At 31.8% G+C, this 10,467-nt stretch overlaps 1 protein-coding gene across 1 annotated transcript; it reads right to left on the bottom strand.

Moving 5' to 3' along the window:
- Positions 1-3,339: 3,339 nt before the first annotated feature.
- On the bottom strand, positions 3,340-9,297 carry LOC106069034 (fibulin-2-like). Its single transcript, XM_056009771.1, has 12 exons — positions 8,926-9,297; positions 8,563-8,685; positions 8,337-8,456; positions 7,782-7,907; positions 7,361-7,483; positions 6,671-6,916; positions 5,647-5,778; positions 5,370-5,495; positions 4,879-5,007; positions 4,642-4,775; positions 3,795-3,905; positions 3,340-3,477 (listed from the first exon to the last, which is right to left on the bottom strand). Exons 1-11 carry the CDS (start codon positions 9,029-9,031, stop codon positions 3,840-3,842), a joined length of 1,431 nt encoding a protein of 476 aa, XP_055865746.1. The 5' UTR covers positions 9,032-9,297; the 3' UTR covers positions 3,340-3,477; positions 3,795-3,839.
- Between the last annotated feature and the right edge of the window lie 1,170 nt (positions 9,298-10,467).

Genomic DNA, 10,467 nt, shown 5'->3' with positions numbered 1-10,467 from the left:
GGGAGATGGTTTTCTGTGCTGCCTTTAGGCACTCAGTAAACACAGCTCAACTCGAGTTGGGTATCAAACCTCTAGCTCCTTTGCTATGTAGCTAAGCCAAGCTCTAGCTTACTTAGCCTCTTGTTTAAATATCACACACTGAAATGTATTTAATCAAAATATAAATCATGTTAGTATTTAAATCTTTAATTCAATAATATACTAAATTCAACAGGATAATCACTATAAGTATGCACAGTGACCAGATTGCAATACTTTTGGTATTGAGACCAAATATAGTATCAGTACAACTCCTATGTTCAGCTCAAATGAAATGTTCATGTCAGGTATAAATATATATAGTTCGTCCATCGTGGTTCTATGATGATCACTTTGTCATCCAGGGGGCTGAGGGCTTTGCACAGGGATTTTATGCTTCCTCATGTGGCTGGTGTGTCCTATGTGAGCCTGGAATGTTCAGCTGCACACTGGGCAGGTTATTCCAGCTGGAGCTAGAGTCATGGACTTTGCTTTTCTTCTCTGGCATTTTTCTTCTGCCAGCGTGGTTCTCTTTTCCTCAGCAACCTGTGTGCCAGTTTTCACAGCGCGACCCCATGATGCTCTGTCATGTGCCTCTGTCTCCCAGGTGGCTGAGTCTATGCTGAACGCCTTCAGTGAAGCTTTGAGGGTGTCCCTGAAGCGCTTTCTTTGACCACCTTGCCAGCGCTTTCCTTTGCTTAGTTGGCCATACAAGAGTCGTTTAGGGATGCAGTGATCTTCCATTCTGCAGACATGTCCTGCCCATCGTATCATTTTCATTTTGTTAGAAAGAGGACCTTTACTTAAAAGAAAAGCTGCAACTCACATATATATATATTACCCATGGGTCTTTATTTGTGTTATCACTGATTTTATCACTGATATAGTGTATTAGAAACAATGAAACAAAATAATAATGTTATAAATGAAGCAAATGCGTGAATGTAATAATGTTATGTTTTGCGTATGCGTGACCTTTCGGTAGTGTCTAGTGTGTAATAAACACACAATATCATGAATGGCTTTTAAATGTAGACGAATAAGTTGCTGCATTAGGGAACAAATTTTTGTAAAAACTTTTGAAACACAAATTTGAAGGTTAATTTTATTAATGAAATGAATGGACTATATTTTGTATGCTCATGTGTTATAGTTAAAAAAAATATTTGCGAAGAGCAGATCTATCATCTTAGAATAAGATCTAGGCTTAGAGAGATTTTCTGTTCCGCACATGTGTGACCTGTGTCTTGTCTCATGTAAACATGGCTATATGATCTAGATCCATGACATAGTAATACTTTCATAGAGTTGGGCAACTTTTTTTTAGAGGGTCTTAAGTTTGTTTTAGAGTTACTTTACATGTTATTTTTCCAGTTAGTATTCAAGGAACATTTATGCCAAGTTTTTATCAAAATTGGTCTAATGGTTTTGATTTCTATTTGGGACATACCTATATACATACGCCTTACTTTCTGCTTCATATTATAGATAGGCTATATAAGTAGTTATATTATAATAATTTATTCATTGTTATTAAAATTTTAAGGACGTGACAACTGTCTATAAATATTATTCTAAAATAAAGAAAATACGTTAAGAGACTATATGATACACTTACACTGGCAAATAATTCCATTGGCAGCCAAAGATTTACCAGGAGGGCAGGAACATATAACACTTGTATTGTCAGGTGTTTCACTGCACAGATCACTACAGGAACTAGAGCTGCACAAGTCTACATCTGATACAAATAATACAATTTCTATATAAAGACATCACTAAATATGAAATGAAAAAAAGAAATATATTAGAAACAAAAATAGTAAAACATTATTTAAACCTAAGCCTCAATCATTTTGCAGAAAATATTTTTAAAAAAAAAAAAAACCTCTACAGGTTCTCAAATCACTGTTTAAAGCTTGTCCTTTAGGACAGAAACAAGTTTCATTGCCATTGACATTAATACACTGGTACTGACAAAGTGAACTGTTGGTGCACACACTGGTCACTGTGAACAAAAAAAGATTACCATCAGAATGAAATTCAAATTTTAAAATGACCTATCAATAAAGATGAATGGACAAGATATCCATTTTTAAAAATTGAGGTAATTATGATAAAAACCAAGAAAAAGTTCCCTTTAGAGATCTAATATCATAAAGATTAGAATATGTAGAGCTCATGGATTATCTGTGGTTGACAGTTAATGAAGTGGCCTGATCAGCACAATGATTCTTTTCTTCTCTTTCCCTAACATATCATGCACATCCTTTAGAACTCAAACTCAGTACAGTCTAAAAACCTGAGTTAATGTATTTCTAAAGCAAGACTCATATTACAGATAAAAGCAGAGTGTTTTAGCTATTATCCATCGCATTTCCAAATCAATAACGATAATTAATAACATTCTTCATTTTGTAATTGCATATAAATGTTTAAAGGAATCAGTACTATTTCTTTTTTCAACTTCACTGCTACTAAGGAGCCAACATCTCATTCAAAGTCTCAACTATTATCTAATAAAAGCCAGGAAAATCGATTGTTTTTCACAAATAAGATAATCTTACCATCACATGTATATCCATCTCTGTTGAGGACATAGCCAGGTGTGCATGAACACCTGTAGTTGCCCAATGTGTTGATACATACACTTGTACATCTGTCTATTTGTCGAGCACATTCATTGATATCTGAGTACCAAAATACAGAAACACTAGATTAGATGCATGTTATCTTTTAGAGGATCTACTAACATAGATCATTATTAGAAAAAAAAAAGTTACATTTTTCAAAACTAAACTAAACTTAACTAGTGAGTGTGCTGAACCACACTTCTTATAAATTACCAATCAAATTAAAACAAAGGCTATAAAACAAAAGGTATTTCCTACCATCACATGTGTTAGTTGATGCATTATAAGCAAATCCTTTATAACAGCCACAGCTGTAGCTACCAACAGAGTTCTGACATGTCTGCTGACAAGTGTTTAACCTTGGATCCAAACATTCATTGACATCTAAAGAGTTCAAGCAACATTTATGACATATCACACATAAAGTTACGGTACACTAAATAAATAAATAAAGGAACAATATGTTAATTAATACAATTTGTTGAATGAACATTTAGGAAAATTTTTCAAACATTCATAATAAGAGTTAACTACAATTATTATTTTTTTTTATGAAATGACATTGAACTATCTGTGGTATCTTACAACTAGATAAAAATTTGTTTTGATAAATTTCTCTTAAATCTTTTTTTTAAGAAACAGTTCTTGTAAGAAAAAGTTCATATCAATTATTTTGTTTACTGACCTTCACACAATGTGCCATTAAGTCTGTAACCAGATTTGCAAACACATGAATCAGGACCTATATGACTCACACAATCCTGTCTGTCATTACACTGTAATTCCCCATTTGTACACTGGTTCACATCCACATCACAGAAAACTCCTAGGGTTGGGAAATAAGATGGAATAATTAGATCTAGTTCTTGGTAGATTTATTTAGTCGCATTTTAAGTGTTTTCTTGTGAGAAAAAAGTATTATTTATATGTTCATTAAATCTGATTTTACATTCATAACAATAAATAAAGGACAATAAAAAATACAATGAATCTTACATCACGATGTCATTGATTTGTTTTACAAGTTTTGGATGTTCCTTCAGATTTGAATATAATTACATCCTAGCCTAAACTCTTACAGAAATAAATAAGAATTTCTATCCAGAGCACAGAGTTAACATAGCATTATAATCTTGTATATACCTGTATATCCAGGTCTACAAATACATCCTCTAACATTATCACATCTTAATGCTCCAGTAGAACAAGAACAAGATCTTGAACAATTGACTCCCCAAGTTGTGCTACTACAGTCTGTAAGCAGGAAACATTGGAATCAATGTCTTGAAACATTAAACACAACAAATTTATTTTATTTAAACAAGAAAATATATTTATATTACTTAAAAAAAAAAAAAACAAGTTTATATTAAGCATAGGTTTATCAATTAGTTTGGGTCAGTCATGTAATTAAAATCGTAATAGATCTAGACTAACAATAAAAAAGCATTTATAAAAAAAAAAAGGAAAGGAGGGGAAGAGGGAACTCATGGCTCAAGCCAACATGATAACCATTCTGCTAGTGGAGAGCTTATGAACACAAAAAATGTATAGTTATCTATTGTTTCTATAGTCTCGACCTATTTTTCAGGTTTGTGTTCACTCAGACAATGACCTACAAAGTAGACTAATTCAGCTTATAACAGCCCTTCAGCCAATTACAATTTATTTCCCTTGTTTGAGATACAAAACAAAATAATTAATTACCCATAGTTAATTAACTAATCTGTTAATTTTTTAAATTGATTCTTGTGTTGTCAGGTAAAAGAAATAAGCTTGATCCGAGATTGGGTATGGGAGAAATAACTTTTTACCAGAAAGACAGACAGAATGAGTTGATATAAGCTTTGTAAAAAAAATCAATATAACATAACAAGAAATGAAACATTTCTAATTAAAAAATCTCACAGATCACCAAAAACAGCATTTGAAAGCATTTCCATAAGAGTTTTTAACCATTGTTTTATAAATAGTATTTAAGATTTGTTACACTATTGCAGTTGCGTCCATCATTGTCCAAACTTGACCCAGGGGTACATGAACAGCTGTATCCTGGTACTCTGTTAACACATCCAGACTTGAAGCTGTACAAGTTCTTTGTTGATACTTCACATTCATTGATGTCTGTAACCAAATTGTGACAGTGAATGTTAATCTCATTTTAAAACTTCCTATCCTAGAAAAGATTCCAGTTATACACTAATGTCATAATTAAGATAAACCTTACCTTCACATGTGTCTTTGCCAACTAGATTGTAACCATCAGCACAAATACAATATGAAGTGTTCTGTTGAAAGTCTACTGTGCATCCTTGAGAGCAGTTCAGTTTCTCAAAATCACTGCATACATCTTTCACTGGAAGTGTCAAAAAAATTCATTAGCTTTTTATTTGAACATTATAATACTTAAAGTAATTATTAAAAAAAATAAAAGAAAAAAATGCAAGGCCAATGACACTAGCTCCAGCTTGAATAACCTGCCCAGTGTGCAGCCGAACATTCTGGGCTCACATAGGTCTCACCAGCCACATGAGGAGGCAAAAAAAAAAAAACCAGTGCAAAGCCCTAAGCCCCCCCCCCCAACCTGGATGACAAAAGTGGTCATCATCAAACCACAATGGACGAACTATATAAACAGAGAGAGAGAGAGAGAGAGAGAGAAAAAGAAAGTTGGAGTAGAGAAAGAGAGAGTCAGGGATAGATATACTTAATAATTACCTAGTAGACATGTTAGCCTATCATCATTTAATCTATACCCGTAGTTACAATCACAGTTGTATTTTCCAGGCACATCAACACAGATTTGTTGACATTGATGGTCCCCATTAGCACATTCATTGATATCTGAGGAGATTGTAACAGAGCAACTTGAGTTTTTTTTTTTTGGATTCAATGATTTCTAAAACATTTTATTAGCTCTAGAATTAATGTCTAAATTGATAATGAAGTTTATCAAGAAAATAAATCTGTGTCAATTATTTGATGTGAAACATACTAATGCAGTCCCCTTTATCATTTCTTGCATATCCAGGCTTACAGTTGCAGACATGACTACCAAAGTTATTGACACAATCTTCAATAAGTGGGTTGCAGTTGTTTAGGGCAGGATCAACACATTCATTTATATCTAAAACAAAATAGAATAGAAACAAATATAGCATTTTTAGGCAGTAGTGATAAATGTATACGTTGTTATATTTTTATAATATTTGAGGAGATGAGACGTTGTTCCAGGAATGAGGAAAGAATTTTCTGTTGGACATAACTTTATAAGTTTCAGATGTTCCATCGGGCATTAAGATTATTATGTCTTAGTCCAAACCTCCTGCAGGATGGCGACAAGCAAATTTCGCACCTATGGCCATCAAAACGACAATCCTAAACACATGCTATATACCAAGGCAGCCATCATCCTGGCTGATTATGTTAAGTGAAAGTAATCTCTTTAGATATACCTAAAGAATAGGGGTTAAAAAATGCTCTATTTTCTTTTGATTAATTTTCTGGATAGTAGTGACATGGGATAATGAGCTCAAGACAAGAATTTTTATGATTTAGGCATGTTATAATTTAAATTTCATGAAAATATTAATATCTATCATAATAATACTTTTATTTTAATTTGGATTTTAAAATATTAACTACATATTGTCTAGATCTACTTCATTTTTAAATTCCATAATCAAAAATTAAATTAAAATTTAGTTTTCTAAACATTAATTTGTTTTAAATAAAAATGGCATGCATTCACTTCTCTATCAAACGAAACATTTTCTGACAACAAACAAAAAAGTAATTGAAGTTTAATTATAACAGGGTAGTGAAATACTAATGAACAAAATGGATAATTTCAGCAAAATGTGAAAAATAATTACAAAGAGAAAGAGTTAAAGGAAGTATCAACAAATCTGTTTAAAGTAATAATTCATACAGCCCTAAATGACTTTAAAAAAAAAGGAAAAAAAAGCTTAAAAGACAACATCATTAGTAATGTAGTATTAGTAGTCAAAAGTACTGACCTTGACAAGTTCCATTTCTAACATATCCAATAGGGCAAACACAGGAATAGCTTCCCAAAGCATTAACACAAACATCACCAATCAAACAGTTGTCTGTCCTTAGTGTACACTCATCAATATCATTGTTGCAGTTGACTCCCTCCCAGCCTTTGTCACATACACAGCCTCTGACAGGATCACATGTCCCGTGCCCACTACACTGATATGATTGATTGCAGTTGACACCATAGAAGGACTTCTCACAAGCTGAAATGTGTAGACCTTTCTCATTAAGTAAAAAGCTTGACAGAAAAAAAAAAGCAATTTATTATCCTTGGATTTCAATGGAGTTAGCATGTAAATTACTATTCATTAATATTTTGTTTGGTTAAAACCACACAGTTACTTTGAACATTTCCAGAAAACAGTGCTTGCAAACATTGTCATAAATGTGTATTTTTATAGCTATTATAAATTTTACATTTTAAACACAGCATTTATCATGGGATGATAGCATTAATAAATGACTTTTATAAGACATTAGAGAACACTTATTGCAAATGTAAATAATTCTTCAAATTGAATTTTAAAAGCTTTTTTTTTTCTTTCCCAATAAAATGAAGAAAAAAAACAAACTTCAGAACAAATGGAAAGAGTGTTTTTATTTTTGCCAATATATTTGACTATTAATGTACTAAAATAAATGCCAACCTGTACAAGAAGTTCTATCTGCTTCTAGTTTAAAACCAGCATAACATGAACAAGTAAATCTGCCATAAGTGTCTGTACAAATTTGACTACAGGGCTTCTTGGCAAGACTGCATTCATCTATATCTGAAGAGGAAGAGAGCTTTTTATTTTGTAATTGCAGTAAAGAATTCCAAATAATTTATTATCAATTTTGCAACATATAATATTGATCTTAAAAATATTCCTAAATTATTTTATGATGCTTACAAAAAGATAATATAAAGAAAAAGATGTATAAACCCTACATAAAACAAATTAAGAAATCAGAAATTACACTTAGTCTAATATATAAGAAAAGATCATATAAGAAATACATTTCTGATTGTTTTGTCATCTAATTTTGTATAATGCAAGAAAACTTATAATTGTATTTTATATTTACTTGTGCATGTTTTGTTATCTCCCTGAAGTGCAAACCCCACTTGACAATCACACCTTGCTGTACCATTGTTAACAAAACATAGCTGGGAACAATTCAGGGCTTGGCACAGCTCTACATTACTTGAATCTGTAAGTTATTTTAGGTTGAGCAATATTAACAAGGAACTACAAGTATTATTCAATAATATATATATATATATATATATATATATATATATATATATATATATATATATATATATATATAATGAATGTTTTTAATATGAAAGAATAAAATTACATTTGCAGTTAAATTTTGTTTTCTCTCTTTATCTTAGAAAGAATGCTTAGAATTATCGTAATAATGAAATGCTGAGCATTTTGTTAGTGGTGTGAAAATATGCACAAACATGTACATGCATGTTATAATATAAGACAAGTTAAGTTTGCCAAGTTTTTGAAGATCACAATAGATGTGAGCAACTCAAAATACAATATATTAGGGCCTTGAAGTTTTCAAAATTAGTACAAATCAATAAGCATCAAAAGAAAAAAAAATATTTTATCTTCAGCTTACTTTTTTCACAAACTCCACTTTGGAGAGTATATCCATTGAAACAATTACAAGAGTAACTTCCAATTGCATTGACACAAGTTTGTGAGCAGTCATCTATGTTCTCTTCACATTCATTGATATCTAGCACAGAAAAAAATCAAACAGCCAAAATATGGGGTCCAAATAGATCTAGTTTACAATTTTACCACTATTAATTCATAGAAATAGAAAACAATACAAATGTTACTATCACAAATGCTTGTGTTGAGTGTATTCAATCTGAAACCAATGTTACAGCTACAAATGTAGGATCCAACAGTGTTTTCACATCCTTGTGGACATGTCAAATTATCTTTACATTCATTGATGTCTAAGAAACAGAATGTCAGAAATAGTAAAAACAATCATCATTTTCTTTCTATGAAAATTTTAAAAGCCCATAAATTTAATTACATGTTAGTTTGATTAATACAAATATTTGTCTTATAAACTTCCAGATTGTCAGAGTAGACCATCCATGTTTTTTTTAAAGATAACTACAAGGTACAAAAATTAGTTTATGTTTTAAAAATCATGTAAATGAATTAATTTTATATTTTAAGTTGATCACCGTCAAATTTCATTAGTGTGTTTGAGAGACTTAAAACCTCTCTTCCAAAAGCACTGGACATTTCCTGCAGTTGTGCACAGTGATAATAATAATCTTTATTATCCATAAGGAATTTTGTCTTACAAATTGAGCATTACACACAAAAAATTATAACTATAAAAAACAAAATATACATTTTGTGAAATATTTTTATCAGATAGTTGAAATGTATTTAATGATTTGAATGCAAGGAGTTTTTGTGTCTGTTTGTCTTTGTAATGAGTGTCTCATGATGGTAAAATGACAAAATCCTGACTCTAGGGTGCTTTTTATTTCTAAAATGTTTTTTCTTTCTTATGAATGTTTTTCACAAACAGATGCCCAAGTGTTGTTTTTTTTTTACCATTAACTTTACTAGCAGCATGCACATATATCAACATACAGGTAACGAACATGTGGCTTCACAGACTTGTCATGTTTTAAGTTGATAACATGTACTATTTAATCATTTAACACACGACATTTAACAAACAAAATTATAACTAAATATTATTGTTTCAAATGTCTAATAAGGGTAACAGATTTTCTATACAAATGAATACGAGAATCAGGGATTCAACATAATTAATTTCTACTAATGAACTTACAAAAAAAAAAAAAAAAAGTCACGTTGGTGTATCAGCTAACTGACAGTACCAACCCGCCACTCCCTCACTCTCGCGTTCTTCATTTCTAGACTAAATCTAATTGCTTTTAAGAACCAATCAACGTATAGATCTAGACACAATGTGTTCCCCCACCTTTTCTGTTCCTCCCCCCCCCCCAACCATGACCTCCGTGACCCAACAGGACGGCTTAGCGTGACATCCGTGACCGCTCATAAGCTAGTCAAGAGAGGGAAGAAAAAAAAAGGATACGAAATGCGTAACGCGACGGGTTAAATGCGTATTTGCGTACTGACGGTCATTTTTGGGAGATTTTGCGTAACGAATAAGCATTTTGCGTAACGGTAGGCAGGTCTGCTCACAGCTTAAATAGAATAAAATCTGCTAAATTTTAGAAACAATATAAAAAAATCCCAATCAATAGAGTAAAAAAAAGTTTGTAGTACTCCTTTTCAGACCTTGTGATCTATAGAGCAGATGATGTAAGTATCATCTAATTCTATGGCCAACAGTTAACAAGGGTGTCAGGTGGCCAGCACAACAACCAACCAACCACATTTACTTTCCCCAATTAATGTCAAGTAGGCCTACCCATATGATTAGGGTTGGGTGGATTCAGAGGCGTCCTAAAAATCCAGTTCAGAAGTAAGTTCAAACACCAGCCTTTACTGAGATTTGAACCCAAAACCTCTTGGTTCAGAAGCCAAGCACATTAAAACTCAGCTACCACACTGCTCAATTATAAAATGTCTAATAGATCTAATGAAAATTGCAATTTAAAAATTAATCTGCTATCATATTATCTAGACCTAGATCTTGGAGTATCCTGTCTAGTCTCTACTCTAGATTTTTTTTACTAGATCTAGAATCATTTAGATTACATTTCTACAACTAGACC

This window comes from Biomphalaria glabrata, chromosome 14 (genome assembly GCF_947242115.1).
Source record: "Biomphalaria glabrata chromosome 14, xgBioGlab47.1, whole genome shotgun sequence".
NCBI lineage: Eukaryota > Metazoa > Mollusca > Gastropoda > Planorbidae > Biomphalaria > Biomphalaria glabrata.
This window is presented reverse-complemented; position numbering and strand designations above follow the sequence as displayed.

Excerpts from the sequence above, each read along its gene's own strand:
- LOC106069034 (XM_056009771.1), bottom strand. The coding sequence starts at position 9,031 with ATGGATAATAAAGATTATTATTATCACTGTGCACAACTGCAGGAAATG. Across the intron at positions 7,484-7,781 it reads AGATAACAAAACATGCACAA|ATATAGATGAATGCAGTCTT; the intron begins GTAAATATAAAA and ends CTTCCTCTTCAG. Across the intron at positions 5,008-5,369 it reads TAGGCTAACATGTCTACTAG|TGAAAGATGTATGCAGTGAT; the intron begins GTAATTATTAAG and ends TGACACTTCCAG.